This window comes from Stegostoma tigrinum, chromosome 6 (genome assembly GCF_030684315.1).
Source record: "Stegostoma tigrinum isolate sSteTig4 chromosome 6, sSteTig4.hap1, whole genome shotgun sequence".
Taxonomy (NCBI): Eukaryota; Metazoa; Chordata; class Chondrichthyes; order Orectolobiformes; family Stegostomatidae; genus Stegostoma; species Stegostoma tigrinum.
Genome location: NC_081359.1, coordinates 107,639,237 through 107,659,855, shown reverse-complemented (window position 1 = coordinate 107,659,855; position 20,619 = coordinate 107,639,237). Strand labels below are relative to the sequence as shown.

At 43.8% G+C, this 20,619-nt stretch overlaps 1 protein-coding gene across 3 annotated transcripts in view; it reads left to right on the top strand.

Moving 5' to 3' along the window:
• Positions 1–20,619, top strand: part of uvrag (UV radiation resistance associated gene) — a 334,866-nt gene that overhangs the window by 195,158 nt on the left and 119,089 nt on the right. For all 3 annotated transcript variants that reach the window (XM_059646839.1, XM_048533001.2, XM_048533000.2), the window contains one exon: positions 9,644–9,809. In XM_059646839.1, coding sequence (XP_059502822.1) covers positions 9,644–9,809 — 166 coding nt within the window. The remainder of the gene's footprint in view (positions 1–9,643; positions 9,810–20,619) is intronic.

Here is a 20,619-nt window from a genome sequence, read left to right as displayed (position 1 = left end):
CCACTGATCTTCTTTATCTGTCCTCAGTCTGCCTCACCCTTTCTCCCTATTTATTTCAGAATCCTCTCCCCATCTCTCTTTTCTGATGCAGGGTCTTGGCCCAAAATGTTGGCTTTTCTGCTCTTAAGACACTGCTTGGCCTGCTGTGTTCATCCAGCCCCACACTTTATCTGTGGAAGGAATGTGTTTTTTTTTCTGGGCAAATGACATTGGGGCAGATGAAAGGCAATGAGTAATTCTCCTGACAGTATGTGGACTTGTGGCTTTTTTGTTGGTTATGAGCCTAACTTTCCCTGAGGTACCAGATTCTAAAACCTTTCCTGAATTGATGGATTTAGTTAAGGAATATTAAAACTCTACGCCTCATAGAATTCTGAGATGCTGTCAGTTTGACTCAGCAAATTGAGAACTAGGGGGATCCATATCAGGATTTTTTGAGTGGATAAGATGACTGGCAGAGGCATGTGATTTTGCTTTAACCCTTAATGAGATGCTGAGAGACTGAATTTGGGATTAATGATGTGACCATGCAGAAGCATCTAATACCTGAAGTCCTACTGGTCTCCAGACAGTCAGTACAATTGGTTTTATCATTAAAAAATGCAGCGAGTGGAAAACATGAACCGCAGGATACTCCGATGGAAGTGGATGTCCTCATCAGTATGACTGAGGTTAGGGACCTTGAACGAAGGCAATTGTTTAGCCTTACTCAGGATATATCCTAAATAGAGGAAGTCTTGGCCTTTGGCTGTGGGCTGACCGAGACGAAGCCAAGCCTTGGCCAAAGGGTTAAAATTTTCTTCAGCATTCAGGCCAGCAAACCATAGCAGTTGCTGCTGGTATGCAGACTTAATACAGCAAGAGTCCCACTAGACCAGTAAGAGAGCTCGTAGACTGGTATCCAGAAGAGTACACCTCCTGGAAAATCCACCTACTTCTGGTTTAGAACAGTTAAATTGCTTAGCAACATCCAAATCGGAGCCAATCAAAATAAATGTCTGGCTAAATGATGATCCAGTTCTAATGGAGGTTAATACCAGCATAGCCATTTCAGTGATTGCAGAACCAGACTTCAAAATTCACTCTGGACTTTTTAGCCTTCTAAGTTTTTGTGTAAGACCTCAATGAGATTGAGAACCTATTCTGGGGAACCTTGATGTATTAAGGGTACAACTTTGGTTCTGGTCTCTGAGGGGAAGCGGCTGGATCAGTTACCACTGGTTATAGTAAAAGGATCGAGCTCAAGCTTGATGGGGTGAAATTGGTTGAGAAAGCTTCGCCTTGAAGAACTCAACATTTTTCATATGGAAAATGGCTGCCTGATGGATACTCAGTCTGCAGGCCTTGCTGAGAACCCTCTATCAAGGGAGCCAAGGCCACCTAGTATGTTGACCAGCAAGCAAATCCATGATTCTGCAAGGCCTGCTGAGTGCCGTTTGCCTTGCATACAAAAGTAGAGGCAGAAATCAAAGGCTGGAAAGTGAAGGAATCGCTGACCACTGACCAATCTGCACCGCTCCCTACCTGCACTCACCTATCATCATCATACCTACCATCTCCTCTCTCTCTCTTTATTTCTCAGCTCCCTTCCCCCTCCTCATTTCTGAAGAAGGGTCTTGACCCAAAATATCAACTTTCCTGCTTCCCTGATGCTGCCTGGCCTGCTGTGTTCCTCCAGCTCCACACTCTGTTGTCTCTGATGCCAGCATTTGTGGTTCTTGCTATCTCTGAATCATCAAATCAGTCCATTTTGTGGAATGGGTAGCACTGGCCATAATGATTCTCAAATCCAACAGGTCACTTTGCCTTTGTGGGGATTTTAAACACAATAAAATGTTTTTGGCAGCTGGGTAAATAACCAATCCCTCAGGATTTATATGCAAAGCTGGTAGGGAGGCGCTGTCCATTATAAAGCTAGACATGAGACATGCGTATTTGGATTTGCAGTTAAATGAGAATCCCCAGAAGTATGCTGCAGCTAATACCCCCTAAGGGTTTGTACCAGTGTACAAAAGTGCCATCTGGAATATTGTCAGCCTGTACAATTTTTACTGTGCAGTTGAGAACATTTTACAAGATCTACCAAGTTTCCATTTATCCACATTGCTAATAACCAGTAAGACCAGTCAAGAGCACCTGGAGAACTTGGAAATACTACTTTGACGTTTTCCCCAGGTGGGCATGCGCCTTAGGGAAAAAAAGCATGTTCCAGGCACCCCAAGTGACCTACTTGGGCTACAGAGCCAACAGGACCAGGGTATATCCATTAGAAGATAATGAAGGCCATCAAAGGTGCCCTGGCCTCCGCGTCAGTACCAGAGCTTAGGTCTTTACTTGGGCTGGTGAATTATTATGGAAAGCCCATATGTAGCCTGGCCTCCATCCTAGCACCTTTGCATGAACCCCTTAAAAAGGGGTCAGCCTTGGAAATGGCCACATAGCTAAGTCATCGATTTGAGAGAAATGAAGAAACAACGGTCATCCTCTAAGGTGCTGACACATTGTGATTCCACATCAGTTCTGGTATTGACATGCGATGCCCTTCTGTATGGCATTGGGGTAGTATTAGTTGATAGGCGGCCCAGTGGAGAGGAACACCTAATAGTGTATGTACCCAAGATTTTGGCTAATGCAGAGTGCAAATGCACCCAGATAGATAAGGAAAGTTTAGTAGTCATATTTGAAATGAGGAAGTTCCACCTGTACCTTTACAGACTTAAATTTATATTAATTCCACAAACCTTCTAGGTCAACTTAGAGGACAATTCAGTGGTGGGCTCCAATGCTAAGTGCGTATAATTGAGTCAGAACGCTGCCTGGAAGGCTAAGTATCAAATGTGGGTGCATTGAGCTGTCTCTCACTAGCAGAAAAGCCACCATTACTCCCACCTTTAGAAGAATCCATAATTGTTTTAAATTTTTGGACATGTAGCCGTAAACAAGGAAGACAGTTCTCTTCAGGGGACTACGTTAGGTGTGAACAAAGAAACAAAGAAACCTACAGCACAGGAACAGGCTCTTCGGCCCTCCAAGCCTGCGCCGATCAAGACCCACTGTCTAACCTGTCATCTATTTTCTAACTGTCTGTGTCCGTTTGCTCCCTGCCCATCCATGTACCTGTCCAAATATATCTTAAAAGACGCTAACGTGTCTGCGTCTACCACTTCTGGCAACGCGTTCCAGGCACCCACCACCCTCTGTGTAAAGAACTTTCCACTCATATCTCCCTTAAACTTCCCTCCTCTCACTTTGAACTCATGACCCCTAGTAATTGAGTCCCCCACTCTTGTGGGGGGGAGAAAGCTTCTTGCTATCCACCCTGTCTATACCCCTCATGATTTTGTAGACCTCAATCAGGTCCCCCCTCAGTCTCCGTCTTTCTAATGAAAATAATCCTATTCTATTCAACCTCTCTTTATAGCTAGCACCCTCCATACCAGGCAACATCCTGGTGAACCTCCTCTGCACCCTCTCCACAGCGTCCACATCCTTTTGGTAATGTGGTGACCAGAACTGTACACAGTATTCCAAATGTGGCTGAACCAAAGTCCTATACAACTGCAACATGACCTGCCAACTCTTGTACTCAATACCCCGCCCAATGAAGGAAAGCATGCCATATGCCTTGACCACCCTATTGACTTGCGTTGTCACCCTTCAGGGAACAATGGACCTGAACACCCAGATCTCTCTGTTCATCAATTTTCCCCAGGACTTTTCCATTTACTGTATAGTTGGCCCTTGAATTTGATCTTCCAAAATGCATCACCTCGCATTTGCTCGGATTGAACTCCATCTGCCATTTATCTGCCCAACTCTCCAGTCTATCCACATTCTGCTGTAATCTCGGACAGTCCCCTTCACGATCAACTACTCCACCAATGTTCGTGTCATCAGCAAACTTGCTGATCAGACCATCTACACCTTCCTCCAGATGATTTACATACATCACAAACAACAGTGGTCCTAGCACAGATCCCTGTGGAACACCACTGGTTACAGGTCTCCAATTTGAGAAAATCCCTTCTACTACTACCCTCTCTCTCCTGTTGCCCAGCCAGTTTTTTTTATCCATCTAGCTAGCGCACCCTGGACCCCATGTGACTTCACTTTCTCCATCAGCCTGCCATGGGGAACCTTATGAAATGCCTTACTGAAGTCCACAGGAATCAGTTCCAGTGATTATATAAAGATTGGGGGTGGGGGGTGTGGGGTGGTGGGTTGGTGTAGCAGTCCTGAACGAGCTGCAAGCTGTCGATGTGCCCCCGGCTCCTTGACTGCCTTTCTGACTGTTCCTGAATCTGTGGGCCGCCCTTCTGTTAAGATACCTCGGAATCTGATGTGGACTCAGCTGATAGCACTGCCTCAACACTTTTGCTGCCCGAAGAGAAGAATGAGTTTTCAACTGAACCTCTCCAGGTACATGAGGTGAGCTACTGTGTGTTAGACAGCATTCAGATCAGAGGCTAAGTTGGAGGAACCCCTGACCTGTGGCTAAAATGCCCTAGGAGAAGCTACAAACAAAACAGCCTCTGTCCTCTGACTCTGATACTGGCAGGGGTTGTGGTTTGAATCTAGAGGTTGTAATTAGGTCAGCAAGCTGGATCTCAGAGAATGACCTCCATAATTGGGACAATTAAACTGCTCCAAATAGGGAGCTCTGGCTGCCAGATATAAACAGGAGTGTCAGAGCTGCTTTTCACTCAAAGCTGGCTCTGGTGGCGATGGAGCATGACCGGCCTCTGGAGTTATTTGACTGCTCACAATTAGTTTTGTGTCTGGAACTAAACTAGGCCAGTCTGAGCTGGAGGACAACTGGGAAAATTTAGACAATCCTGGAAGTGTCAAGAGTTAAGAGATTTGTGTACCGAAAGGAAGAGTTTTACAGCACAATTTTTATTCCCCCCCCCCATGGACTCAAAAGAATGCATGCCTGTATGAAATGGTCATGCATAGAGAAGGAAGCACCTGAAAATTGGCAAATAATTTAGGATTGCTTTCACCAAGGGGAGTACAACACGGTAATAATTCTTTGTTCCGTTACAAAAATGGTTATAATTAAATCAGAGGGGTGGGGTTGGGGAAGTTTAAACAGGGCAAGCGTGTGCACTTTCAAGTAGATTATTTACAAAACGCCATGAGCCAAAAAATTCAGGTGTTGAGTTTAATCTGAAGGAGGTGGCAATAGTGGAGCCATAGGGATAAACATGATAGGAAGATGGTTTTTGAATATCACTTTAACCTACAAGACAACAGCCATAATATTTCCTACAGTGTGGAAGCAGGCCATTCAGCCCTTTTTGAGTGTACATCTAGCCTTTGGAGAGCATTTCACCCAGATTCTTGCTCCCCCCCACCCCTACCCCTTACTCTATGCCTGTAATCCTACATTTCCCATGGCCACTCTACCTAACTTGCACATCTTTGGACTGTGGGAGGAAACTCATGTAGCTACTCAAAATGTGCAAACTCTGCAGAGAGTAGCCTGACGGTGGATTTGAGCCCAGGTCTCTGGTGTCACGATGCAGTGTGAGCCATTGTACTGCTAAAAGATATTTTGTAACAGTTGGAAGGACTGTTGCCTCGGTCGTGTGGAAAACGACAACTGTGGCAGTGAGAATTACCTACCCTGTGAGACGATTACTCCTGTATTACTGATTTATACCAATCATGAAGTACCCAACAACAGTTTTAAAATGACCACAAATCTGTCTGGCAAATTGGGGACAAATTCTGTAGAATCATATCAGTTTCAAAACTGTTTCTCCGCAAACCTGCAGGCTATTTCATCATTTTCTACTTTATATTTAAGATGTCCAGTATTTTGTTTGTGTGAGGAAGTGTGATTCAATATTCATGTTTTAGAGAACTGTTTTTGTAAATAAAAGTTTGTTTCTCCTTTTTTATTCTGCAGAACAAAATTGTAGTTAGTTATTGTAATCCAGTTACAACGTGGTACCTGTTGAGATTCTCGAATATTTATTTATATAACAAATTTTCACCGTTCTGTGTTTTTTTAAATTTGGCTGTATAGCGTCATTACTCAGTTGACTCAGTAAAGGATTTGATTTTTATTACCCTTTTTGTGGGATGAGGGAGCTGTTGGCTAGGCCAGCATTTATTGCCTATCTGCAATTGCCCAAAGGCCAGTCGAGAGTCAGCCACATTGCTGTGGGTCTGGAGTCACATGTAGGCCGGACCAGGTAAACTATAGTGGTGGCTTCCTTCCCTAAAGGACATTAGTGAACCAGGTGTGTTTTTCCAACATTTGACAATCGATTCATGGTCATCATTAGATCCTCAATTTCAGACATTAACCGAATGCCTATTCCATCATGTGCCATCATGGCAGGATTTGAGCCCAGGTCTCCAGAACATAATCCAGAAACCCAGATAAACAGTCCAGTGATACTATTGCTAGGTCATTGCCTCCCACTTCAAAACTAGAGGGTGATCTATGTCTGTTTAAGAGCATAAAGCAATTTTAACAATGTAATAAGAATGTAGAAAATTGAAAGAATTATTCGACCAAACAGATCTTCATGAGCATGATGTATTTCCAAGTGGGATAAAAGCAGAAAATATTGAAAATACCCAGGCTAGATGGGCAGACAAATGGACTTGATACTTGATTCTGGTGAAGCATTCTCGCCAGATGCTGCCAGATGAGTTAGCTGTTTCCAGCATTTGTGTGTTTAATTTGTCATTTTTCATGTACGTTTTTGAAGTGTGCTTTATTATTGATTCTGTAGAACTTCCCTTCTGCATTTGCTAAGTTGTGGTTAATTATTCTAATACAATTATATCCTGATACCTGAATCATAATTTTATAGCAAAGCAACTTGTCCTTTTGTGGATTAAATTATTTCCAAAAAGTGCTGGATTTCCCATTTAATGTTTGTTAGCTCATCTTAGAGGCCAGCACTGCCTATAGGTTAATCATTTAAATGTTTGTCACAATTCAATAATTGAACACGCAGGCTCCCAGATTGGCACCTCGAGGTATAAGTGCTGCATTGTTACTTATGCTACTTCTGATGTGTTAAACTCAGATTTTTATTTCCAGAAAGTTAAAGCTATTAAAATTTCCGTAGTACAGTTTGCAGTTCAAGCCTTTAGTTGTCCTGTCCAGCATTTCTCCTCATCCAACCATGTAACCGCACTAACCAATTATCCTGTTACTTTTAATCGGATATGATACTATGTAATAGCTTTATAAAAGTCCGTAGTTCATGATTATCACGAGCGCTAGTGTGAAAGGTAATGCATTGAATGGAAACCTTAACTCTCAGTTTTGAAATCTGGATGAACGTTGAGCCACCTTCAGGGCAGTGCAGAGTTTGATTCTGGAATGGTTAGTGGGGAGCCAGTGTGTTTCACAACTGTTTTGCATGACATTTAGTATAGGTGGGATGGAATCAACACTCTCCTCCACTTCCAAAGTGATTTGTTGTATTTAACTCTGATATAGACCTTTATTTAGATCAGGAGTATTTCCCTAATAACTTCAGTCTGTTTGAATTCAACTTAGTCAATCCTGCAAATGTTTACTTTGTAGGGTTCAAATCACCACCCTGCAGCAGATAATACTTCCCAAGAGTGTTGCCTTCATCCAAATATCCTGCTTAATTTCAATAAGCTTCAGCTGTGTTGTAAAAATCCCAAATAACTTCAGGATCTGTGATTTCTGTCTCTGGGACATGTGCTACCCTCTTTAAGGAGAGTAGGGCTCATTTTCATTGTGACAGTAAAAACTTAAATCAGACCATGTACGAATTATACTTACTTAGGAAAAATTGACAGTAAACTTTTTAAGTGAATAACTAGACTACTGTGCCAAAAAGTAACAAATGATGTGCTACCAAATCAAATAGAATCCAGTTTGATATTACTTGCAACTTCCAAAAGCATCAAGGAATATTTAGGAATCTCAAGCAATATAAGAACAGAATATCCATCAACATTTTAAGTTTTATCATCAAGCCTAGAGGGAGTTAGAAATCATCACCTAGTGGGAGAAAATATCTTAGGATAAATACTACTGTTGTAGGTGAACTCTCTTTATTGCCTCATGGCAACTCACCATCACTTCTACCATGCCTACTTCACCAAATTCCAATCTTTATATCTAGTTACATTTCTGTTTGTACCTGATGTTTCAAATTATCACTTGCGATAGACAAAATGTATTGGCAACTTGCACTTCAATGGAAATAGCTTGCCTTTTACCAATCAACAAGGGAATTTTTGCAGAACAGGGTGAGTGGGATCTGGCTAGCTGCTGTTGGAGTCTTCGCTGTACCTCCACATGGGAGAGGGACACGTGGAACAAGAGAGTGAGACAGCTAAAAATTGACAAGCCTGCAGATGCTATAAGACAGGAACAAAAACAAAGTTTCTGCAAAAGCTGAGCAGGTCTGGCAGCATCTGTGGAGGAGAAAACAGTTAACATTTCAGAACTGCTGTTCTCTCTCTTTTAGGCTGTACCCTATCGTTTGCTTCCTACCCCATCCCCCTCCCCTTTTCTTTCTGAATATAAACTGACATTTTCCCAGCCATCCACAGTTCTGAAGAAGGGTCACCAGACCTGAAATGTTAACTCTGTTTTCTCCTTCACGGATGCTGCCAGAGTTGCTGAGCTTTTCTAGCAACTTTGTTTTTGAGCAAGACGGATTGTCTGACACTTACTTTCTTTCTGGAGGCTAGGCGTGTTTTTTAAATCCCTACAGCGTGGAAACAGGCCCTTTGGCCCAACAAGTCCACACAGACTCTCGGACCATCCCACCCAACCAATTCCCCTGTAAACCAACTAATCAACACATCCCTGAACACTGGGCAATTTAGCATGTCCAATCCCCACCTGCCCTGCACAACTTTGGACTTTGGGAGGAGACCGGAGCACCCGGAGGAAACCCACACAGACATGGGGAGAATGTGCAAACCCCATCAGACAGTGGCCCAAGGGTGGAATTGAACCCGGGTCCGTAACGCTGTGGGGCAGCAGTGCTAACTGCTGAGCCATCATCTGCCCCATGTTTCTCTGCTGCACTGGCCCTATGTGAGCCAAACACAACTGGTCAGAAGTCAGTCTAGACGTTATTTTTAAGCATCATCTCCTTGTTCAGAGCACCTCTGGAGCTGATGAGACTTGAACCTTGGCCTCCTTGCTTAGAGGTAGAGATGCTACCACTGTATTTCGAGAGCCCGTAAAGGGCAGGAATGCACATTACATGCTCTGTTCATTTCAACTTGCAGCAATTTTTAATCAACCTGTTCCAGAATGTTTTGACATGTCAATACTCAAGTCTGAGGGACTCTCAAGAATCCCTGACCTCCCAATCTAGATTCTGTGATGCACCTGTTCAGAGATGCTATTACTCACTTGTGGAGCAAGAAGGACTTGAGCCCAGGACTCCTGGCTCAGAGGTAGGGACATTACCATTGCATCACAAGCGATGTCTCCAGTTTCTCCCCACACCCTTAATGCCCCCCACTTGTATGCAATGAAGCACCATTTACTTTTGAATCGTGATTACCCCATGTTAACTAACAAGGTAGTAAATCTATATTTTTGAAAAAATTTGCGTAGTTTCTCAATGCTGAATTCACTATTGACTAGTTGTTTTTTCTCTCTCCCTTGAAGCTAAGGACGAAGGAAGCATTGCTGTTGCCTTGGGTTACACGGCCCATCTGGTGCTCATGATTTCCTGTTTCCTACAAGTACCACTCAGGTATCCTATCGTCCAGAAGGGGTCCCGGTCCACAATCAGGGACAACATCACCGACAAGCTTTCTGAGAAGGAGAGAGAGTAAGTAAATGTCACTTGTAATTAATTCTACAAAGTCAGTGAAAGGGCACAAAACATGAAAGGTTTTGGAAACTAGTAGATGTCTACTTTTGCTGGCTTTACTATATTCCCTGTGTCCGTAAGTTTAATCCTAGATGAATAACTAACTGCCAGTTGGTATCCAATGTGAAGTGCTTTTGCTAGTCTCAAAACTGGCACCGGTTTAAAACTGTGGCATGTTTAAACCAGTATGCTGGATAAATGGCAGAGAGTTCAAGAGCTATCATTTAGTCATATGTTCCCATGTGGTCATGAGCAATGAGAGTAGATTTGAGAGCTGCATGGATAACAATTGCAGGTGATGTTCTACATATTATGGCATAGCAGTTCACATTTCAACTTCTACTGTAGAGTAGCGGCATGTCTTATCTAAATATTTTAGATGTACTATTGATATTTCGGCTGAAAACAGAGCATCAAGTGAAATTTAAAATATGTCAATAACTTTAGGTTCATTTAGGTACATTTAAGTCGTCATTGGACAAGCATATGGACGTACATGGAATAGCGTAGGTTAGATGGGCTTCAGATTGGTCTGACAGGTCGGCACAACATCGAGGGCTGAAGGGTCTATACTGTGTTGTAATGTTCTATGTGCTACGTATGCCAATAAAATTGTGTTCGATACTAAGCGGTATGTGGTGGTTGAAATGACACTGCTGCCACTTAGCCAAACTTGATCTCCTCTTGATTGTTTCGCTAATTTTCAGACTGAGAAGTTTGTTCAGAAAGTTGTAGCTAAGTAATGCTACGTTGATTATTTCTTGTAAAAAGAAAACTGGAAGTGTAGCATAACAGACATCTAACTGATCAACAGCTGATGGTCTAATCAGTAATGATATGGGATCAAATATCCTGATCAAAAATGCTTTGTATTGGTAGAAAGCATTTTCACTGTGTTGGGTGAGAAAATTCAGCATTGAAAGTTTTTATTAGGAAGTATTTACAGTGACAATGTAACATTTCTTGTGAAATTTGCTTCAGTAATTAAGTGGCACTTGTGGTCACCTGCTAGAGGTGAATGGACCCAAAGTACCAGTGCAAACCTGTTGAGGGCAGTTGGTGTTTGCTTTGTGTGAGAGAAGTTCCATGTAAATGCCAGGTTAAACACAGGTACAAGCAAAAACAAGTCAGCCACCACCAATAACAAAACAGGATGTTGAAACTAGTCATGAACTGTCATGTTAAAGAACAGAAATTGTAACCTAAATCTAACTTTTGAGAATAAAATTGGTATTTTCTAGTATCATGAGAGGCGTTTTTGGCTATTTTGCATGTGACGGTTTCCTGAGAAAATTAAATGATCGCCCTTTCAAATAATATTTTCTGCTTGGATGCCTCAACACTTCAAAAGTAAGGCAGAAAATGTAACTCAGAAGCTGCAGCTGGGAACATGTAGAAGGTTAGATAGGTTGCTTAAAGCTAATAACTTCAGATACAGTCGCCATCTCCGGCAACCACCTAGAAACTGATATCCATTTTAAGCCCAACAGGTCCCACAGCTACCTAGAATACACCACCTGCCCCCCCACCTTGCTGCAAAAATGCCACCCCCTATTCCCAATTCCTTCGCCTCTGCTGCATCTGCTCCCAGGATGAGGCATTCCACTCCCATACATCTCCGATGTCCTCGTTTTTCAAGGGCCGCACCTTCACCCCCTCAGTGGTCGAGAACACCCTCAACCGTGTCTGCCTCATTTCTGCAAGTCAACCCTCACACCCGCTCCATGCAATAACAACCAAAAGAGAATCCCCCTTGCCCTCGTATCACCCCACCAACCTCCAGATCCAATGCCTTGTCCTCTAACAATTCCGCCATCTGCAATCCTACCCCACCACCAAGGACGTTTTTCCCCTCCCCACCCTTATCCACTTTTCAGAGCGACCACTCTCTCTGTGACTCCCTCGTCCACTCCACACCCCCATCCAGCCCCACCTCACCTGGCACTTTTCGCTGCAACTGCAGGAGGTGCTACACCTGTCCTTACACCTCCTCTTCCCCATCGCCCCCCCCCCCCATCTCAATCCCAAGCCCCAAGAAGTCTTCGCACATCAAGCAGATGTTCACCTGCACATCTGCTAATGTGGTATACTGCATCTGCTGTTCCTGTTGTGGCCTTCTCTACATCGGGGAAACCAAGTGTAGGCTTGGGGACCACTCTGCGAACCGAGCATAGGTGTTCTGCACTAAACAACTGCACTTCCAGTCATGAACCACTTCAACTTCAACTCCCCCCTCCCATTCCTTAGACGACATGTCAATCCCGTGCCTCCCATAGTGCCACAACAATGCCACCTGAAGGTTGCAGGAACAGGAACTCCTATTCCGCTTGGGAACCCTGCAGCCCAATGGTATCGATGTTGAAGCTTATGCAGTCCACATCTCCCTTACCCCTTCCGCATCCCAAAACCAGCTCAGCTTGTCCCCGTCTCCCTAACCTGTCCTTCCTCTCCCCTCCTCCCACTTCAAACCCTACCCCCATCTCCTGCCTACTAACCTCATCCCACCTCCTTGACCTGCCTGTCCTCCCTGGACTGACCTATCTCCTCCCTACCTCCACACCTACACTCACTTTTACTGGCTCCACCCCCGGCTCTTAGACTTGTCTGTCTCCTCTCCGCTTACCTTCTCCTCTATCCATCTTCTACCTGCCTCCCCCTCTCTCCCTATTTATTTCAGATCCCCCTTCCCTTCCCCCATTTCTGAAGAAGGGTCTAGGCCCGAAACGGCAGTCTTCGTGCTCTTCTGACGCTGCTTGGCCTACAGTGTTCATGCAGCTATACACCTTGTTATCACAGTACTATGGTGTCTTGGCTTTTGTGGTAGCTCACACTGGATATGTATTGCTTGAAAGAAGAAGAATTTGTTCAATTTGAACAATAAACCTGCATATTCACCATAATAATAAGCAATAATACCCTTCAGAAGGGATGCCTCCTCTTGACATAGGTTTACTTTGGGCCAGAATGTGGGGCATTTTCACTCCAGTTTCTTTGTGTAGTTGTTGCACGTGCGGATAACTGAACCTGTTTGAGCCCATCAGCCAATGATTGTCTTTTGAGAACACTGTAATGACCACATGGTGGTTTACTTAGAGCACAACGTAGAACTAATGAGTTTCAAATTAGAGACCTGTTCGGAAACTAAAGCCACTACTAGCTGGTTGAAGCCTACTGGTCACCAAATAGGCACAACCTGCTGCTGATGCTGCTTTAGTTTTAATTTTAAGTAAAATTGGCTGCTGTCAGATTTAAAATATTATACAATTTTATGAAAGATGGTATAAATTTAGCTCATTTAGGGAAAAATATTCGTCTGAGACCACGTTCCTATATGTTAAATTGAACTGTGAAAGATGAGGTTTGGCAGCTTGGCTCAGAGGAACAGTTCTATGATGCAAGTCAAAAGGTTCTTTGTTGAAGTTTCTTTTCGGACAGAGGCGTAACATGTTTAAATTTGTTCAAGGTTTTCCAGTGGGTCACATTCCAGCCTCAGTATTAGAACAATCAGTTTTTACAGGAGAAACTTAAGTGCAATATGTCGGCAGATTCTCAATATGGCATTGTGGGAATATGGTACGGTAAGATGAGACATGAAACTGATATATCAGATCCCTCAGATGTTTATCAAAGATTTTATGACACTGTTCAAGCAGTTCTTGATGTGTGGATTTTGGTCTGCTGCTCTCCCCTCGTCAGTAAAATGTAAATACTTTTGTAATTGCTTATTCATTGTCTCACTAGACATAAATGATGCTGGACAGAATTGGCAGGAACCCAAGCTTATATCTGACCTGTTGGCTATGCGATTGCCTAGCTCCGTCTGTTACTTGTTGCTTCCATTATTTCCTGCTTAGCTTCACCAGGTTGACATATCATTTTTAGGTATGCCTGGTGCTGCTCCTAGTTTGCCCTCCTACACTCTATTCAACCAGAATTAACCCCATGGCATGAAGGTAATCTTGGTTTCTGGAATATGCCAAAAACCAGTACATTGTAGGTCATGTTTGAATACAGATCTGCTAATGGATCACACTGCTTGCTGTGTCCCCAATTTGGCTTTGCTGGATCTATTTGAAATATTAAAAATTTCCCATTTATCACAGTGCTAGAGCCAGACAACATGATGGATGCTTTCCTAAATGTGAATATAGAAGTACATCTCTAAGGATCATGTGTGACCTCTCCTTCGGTTACAGTCGTCCTGCCATCGTACTTCAAAGCCAAGTTAGTGAGGATGAGGTCATGTTTTCTGTTTTGTGTTCTCGGTGTTTATTGCAGACACAGACGAACCGCTGTGCCCTTTAGGACACAACAGTTTTGCTCACTGGTGGTACTAAGCATCTCTTTATGATGAATATCGAAGTCCCCCACCCAGTGTGTACATTTTCTGCCCTTGCCACCCTCTCTGCTTCCTCCTAGTGGTGCTTCAACATGGAGAACAATTGATTAGCTGAATGTAAAAAGGGGATGATTATGTGGTGATCAGCAGGAATTTTCCTCCATTATGTCCAGTGACACTTAGATCAAGATCTGCACGCATCACGCTGTTTATTGTATCTAACAGAGTCGAGCATCACGTTATGTTTTACTCAGTAAGAACTGCTCAGGCTGGAATCAGAGATAAGTGTGGGCTGGAGGTACACAGGCCTGGCAGCATCAGAGGAGTAAGAAAGTTGACATTGGGTTAGGACCCCTCTTCAGACCCCGTTTCTGCAGAAGTGTCCTGACCCAATAGGTCAACTTTCTGACTTCTCTGCTTCCTGGCCTCCTGTGTTCCTCGAGCTTCACACATTGTAGTTGATATCTGGTTAAGCAAGGTGAGTGTCAGGAATACTGGAGCATTACTACTGTGATGGTCCCTTTTGGTACTTGTGAATCAGACTTTGAATAATTTCAAGCTTCGTGATTTGTTTTGCATAAATGCAGCTGCACACTAGACTATTTTTAATTCCTTACTTCTGCGAGTATCTGCATTATCGTCATTTGTGTGGATGTATTTAGGCTAATCCTTGAGCTTCATGGATCATTGAAGCTGATGTTATCTGTGTAGGGTCTCAAAGTTTAGTTGTGAATTTCATTTGGATTTCTCAACTTAATTTTAGGTTTTAAGTTTAAATGGCTCCATAAACGTTTACTGTGGCTTGGGGTCGTTGGGGGATAAAAGTACAAGTTGGTGATGAGGCATTTGGAACAGTATGTTTGATTCTGGTCACTGCATCATGAAAAGAACATGCATTGGAAAGATTCCAATGTACAGAGTGCAATGGGACTGGTTCCAAGGATTAAACTCGAGAAAGAAGGAAATTAATGAGCGTGGAAATCTTACTGAGGTATATAATTATTATTTGGTGTAAATATTAAATGCACAATACAACTTCAAAAGCAGGAAATTACGACATATATTAATTTGGGTAAGATTCATTTGCCAAAGTAATGGTCGTTGAATTTGTTACTGGTGTATGTTTGCCAACAAATTAATAGTTATTGCACTTCACGTGTATATGATGGTTGTAAAGTTCTTTGTTTTTCTTATCTGAATGATGCTTCACTGTAACCTTTGCCTCATTTTCCTGCTCTTATGGAACGTGTCTTATGTTGCAAATAACTTTTATTTATTGACTTGGCTAGGATCTCAGAACAAGTAAAAAGACTGGACAACATTTTAAACCACTTAAACAGGAGTTTCTACAATGGTCAACCAATAACATTGCCGTACCTTGCAAATTAGTATTAGAACAGAATCAGCCATTCCAGAAGTGGCCCGCCAGAAACTGCCAATTTCAGCACTTGTAGTTAGGCCCTGAACCATTCATAGAACATTCAGAGCTGACCAGTATAATCAGAAGGAAGATGATGGCCCAATGGTCTTGTCACTGGACTTGTAATCCAGAGGCCTGGGTCATATTTTGGGGAGCTGGGTTAAAATCTGCTATGGTCGATAGTAGATTTTGAACTCAGTCAAAATCTGGAAGTAAGAATTTAATGATGGCCTTGGAACCATTGTCAATGACCGGCAAAAAACCCATGTGGTTTGCCCATTTGCTGCCATTGTAACCTGGTCTGGCCAAGATGTGACTTGAAATGCTCCCAACTGTTTGGTTGATTCTTAATGAACTCTTGTGAGCAATTAAGGATGAGCAGTAAATGCTGGCCTAGCCAGTGACACCCATATCCTGAGAATGAATTTTAACAAAAACCTATCAACCATAACCTAGAATGAGAAAGCAGACTCAAGGGGCTGAGTTGCCTGCTCGTGCTTAAGTGTTTGTGTATTCTTCTGGATATGGATAGCTGCACTCACTCCGTACAGTGCCTCAGGCTAAGGAAATAACTTTTCAATCTTGACCTGTAGTCAGCTGGCTATGGCCATGTTTGCTTAACTGGCCAGTTTGAGAGATGTGCTCCTGAGATGCTGCTTGGCCTGCTGTGTTCATCCAGCTCCACACTGTCATCTCAGATTGTCCAACAATTGCAGTTCCCAGTGTCTCTGATACACTTTGAGAGATCATGTGCTAGCAGCTGTAGCCTGTGTTTGAAGAAACTGTTTTTCTATAGACCAGTAAGAAATGGAGATCCTGAGTAGGCCGTCCGTCACACTCCTACCATCCTGCAAGCTTCTGTCCTGCCTATTTTTTTGACCAAGTACATGCTGCCAAGCAGCCTTCTACTTCGAAGGAAGTATTTTTTCGATTGTCAGGAAATGATGAGCAGAGTACATGTGCAGATGGCACAAAGATAGGTAGAAAAGCTTCAAAGAGGCACTCAAGAGACTGCAGATGGATACATATAGATGATTTCAGTGGATAAAAATATGGCAGATGGAATATAATGTCAAAAAAGGTCAATTTCTTCACTTTGACAGGAAGCTTATCAAAGAGGAGCATCACTTAATTTGAGAAAGATTACAAAATACTGAGTGCAGAGAAATGCAGGTGTTCTATGCCAGCTGGACTGCAGTAGTTCAAGAAGGCAGATCAGTACATCTTGAGGGCATACAAGATGGGGACAAAATGCTGATCCAGCCAGCAAAGCCCATATCCCATGAATGAATTTTAAAATGTGGGACAGCAAATAGTTGAGGCAAATTAAAAAGAAAACTGTTACAAGAGGAATGAACGTAAAAGTAAGGATGCTATTTTGTCTACATCAGTCAGAGAGCTGCTCTTCTCAAGTTCTCTGCCCATTCGCCAATGGTGTTTTACCAATCAGATAGTTGTACTCCTGTCCACGGATCGACTAAAGCGCCAAGATATTTCTCTAATTTGCCTGGGTCACATTGTACAATGCCTCCCCCAAGCTTCCATTTTTTTCAGTTGTACAGGGCACTGTTGAAACCTCATAGAGAACATAGAACATCGAACAGTACAGCACAGAACAGGCCCTTCAGCCCATGATGTTGTGCCGACCATTGATCCTCATGTATGCACCCTCAAATTTCTGTGACCATATGCATGTCCAGCAGTCTCTTAAATGACCCCAATGACCTTGCTTCCACAACTGCTGCTGGCAACGCATTCATGCTGTCTCAACTTGCTGTGTAAAGAACCCGCCTCTGACGTCCCCTCTATACTTTCCTCCAACCAGCTTAAAACTATGAGCCCTTGTGCTAGCCATTTCTGCCCTGGGAAATAGTCTCTGGTGATCAACTCTATCTATGCCACTCATTATCTTGTATACCTCAATTAGGTCCCCTCTCCTCCTCCTTTTCTCCAATGAAAAAAGTCTGAGCTCAGTCAACCTCTCTTCATAAGATAAGCCCTCCAGTCCAGGCAGCATCCTGGTAAACCTCCTCTGAACCCTCTCCAAAGCATCCACATCTTTCCTATAATAGGGCGCCCAGAACTGGATGCAGTGTTCAAAGTGTGGTCTGACCAGAGTTTTATAGAGCTGCAACAAGATCTCACCACTCTTAAACTCAATCCCCCTGTTAATGAAAGCCAAAACACCATATGCTTCCTTAACAACCCTGTCCACTTGGGTGGCCATTTTAAGGGATCTATGTATCTGTACACCAAGATCCCTCTGTTCCTCCACACTGCCAAGAATCCTATCGTTAATCCTGTACTCAGCTTTCAAATTCGACCTTCCAAATTGCATCACCTCGCATTTATCCAGGTTGAACTCCGTCTGCCACCTCTCAGCCCATCTCTGCATCCTGTCAGTGTCCCGCTGCAGCCTACAACAGCCCTCTACACTGTCAACGACACCTCCGACCTTTGTGTTGTCTGCAAACTTGCTGGCCCATCCTTCAATCCCCTCATCCAAGTCATTAATAAAAATTACAAACGGTAGAGGCCCAAGGACAGAGCCCTGTGGAACACCACTCACCACTGACTTCCAGGCAGAATATTTTCCTTCTACTACCACTTGCTGTCTTCTGTTGGCCAGCCAATTCTGTATCCAGGCAGCTAAGTTCCCCTCTATCCTATTCCTCCTGACCTTCTGAATGAGCCTACCATGGGAAACCTTATCAAATGCCTTGCTGAAGTCCATATACACCACATCCACAGCTCGACCCTCATCAACGTTTCTAGTCACGTGCTCAAAGAACTCGATAAGGTTTGTGAGGCATGACCTGCCCCCCTCAAAGCCGTGTTGACTGCATTTAATCAAGCCATGCTCTTCCAAATGGTCATAAATCCTATCCCTCAGAATCCTTTCTAACACCTTGCAGACGACAGACGTGAGACTTACCGGTCTGTAATTGCCGGGGATTTCTCTATTTCCTTTCTTGAAGAGAGGAATTACATTTGCCTCTCTCCAGTCCTCAGGTACGACTCCAGTGGAGAGCGAGGATGCAAAGATTCTCGCAAGTGGCGAAGCAATTGCATTTCTCACTTCCCAAAGCAGCTGAGGACAAATCTGGTCTGGGCCTGGCGACTTGTCAATCTTTAACGTTTGACAAAATTTTCAGCACATCAGCTTCCTCTATCTCTATCCATTCCAGCATGCACACCTGCTCTTCAAAGGTTTCATTCACTGCAAAGTTCGTTTCTTTCGTAAAGACAGAAGCCAAAAACTCATTTAGGGCTTCCCCTACCTCCTCAGACTCCACACACAAGTTCCCTATGCTATCCCTGATCGGCCCTACTCTTTCTTTGACCATTCTCTTATTCCTCACATAAGTGTAAAATGCCTTTGTATTTTCCCTAATTCGTTCTGCCAAGTGTTTCTCGTGCCCCCTCCTGGCTCTCCTCAGACCATTTTTGAGCTCCTTCCTTGCCTGCGTGTAATCCTCTTTCTAGCTGAACTTGACTCTGGCTTCCTCCACCTTATGTAAGCTACCTTCTTCCTTTTCACAAGAAGCTCCACCGCTCTCGTTATCCAAGGTTCCATTATCTTACCCCTTCTTGCCTGTCTGAGGGACATATTTACTCATCACTCGCAACAACTGTTCCTTAAACAGCCTCCACATGTCTATAGTGCCCTTACCATGGAACAATTGCTCCCAGTCCATGCTTCCTAACTCATGTCTCATCTGGTTACTATGTGCAACTTTTGTCACCTTATTTCAGGAGGGGATGTAAAAGCATTGGTTTATTAGGTTGGCACCTGTAAGGGCTGGATTGGACTGACTGGACTTGTTCCTACTAGAATTTAGAAAAGTGAGAGGTGTTTTGAATAAATGTCTAAGATCCTGAGTGGTCTTGACAAGCTGGATGTTGAAATTAAGTTTCCTCTTTGGGGTCAGGTAGCTGATGAACAAAGTTGGCCTTGGGCAGTAGAGACAAAATAAATGAATTGGAAGGCAACAAACACAAAGGCCAACATCAAATAGTCGAAAGGCAGAAATAAAACCACTCTATCCGAATGCATACGGCATTTACAAGAAACTGGGTTAAATCGACCCATTCCCCTTAGATGTGGTTGAAGAGTGACAGAAGCAGGGGCCTGGATATTCATTCATTTTCCATATTTAGAAAGAAAAGGCAAAAGCAAATGTCATGTTAGTACTGTCAATAAGGGGTGGGGCTAGAGAAACTCGATTGTACTGTCTGTTGCGTGGAACTAATAAACAGCGAAAGACAACAAACGTCAGTAGGTGAGAGGTAATGGGAACTGCAGATGCTGGAGAATTCCAAGATAATAAAATGTGAGGCTGGACGAACACAGCAGGCCAAGCAGCATCTCGGGAGCACAAAAGCTGACGTTTCGGGCCTAGACCCTTCATCAGAGAGGGGGATGGGGTGAGGGTTCTGGAATAAATAGGGAGAGGGGGAGGCGGACCGAAGATGGAGAGAAAAGAAGATAGGTGGAGAGGAGAGTATAGGTGGGGAGGTAGGGAGGGGAGAGGTCAGTCCAGGGAAGACGGACAGGTCAAGGAGGTGGGATGAGGTTAGTAGGTAGATGGGGGTGCGGCTTGGGGTGGGAGGAAGGGATGGGTGAGAGGAAGAACCGATTAGGGAGGCAGAGACAGGTTGGACTGGTTTTGGGATGCATTGGGTGGGGGGGGTGGGGGGGGGGGTGGAGAGCTGGGCTGGTTGTGCGGTGCAGTGGGGGGAGGGGACGAACTGGGCTGGTTAAGGGATGCAGTTGGGGAAGGGGAGATTTTGAAACTGGTGAAGCCCACGTTGATACCATTAGGCTGCAGGGTTCCCAGGCGGAATGAGTTGCTGTTCCTGCAACCTTCGGGTGGCATCATTGTGGCACTGCAGGAGGCCCATGATGGACATGTCATCTAAAGAATGGGAGGGGGAGTGGAAATGGTTTGCGACTGGGAGGTGCAGTTGTTTGTTGCGAACTGAGCGGAGGTGTTCTGCAAAGCGGT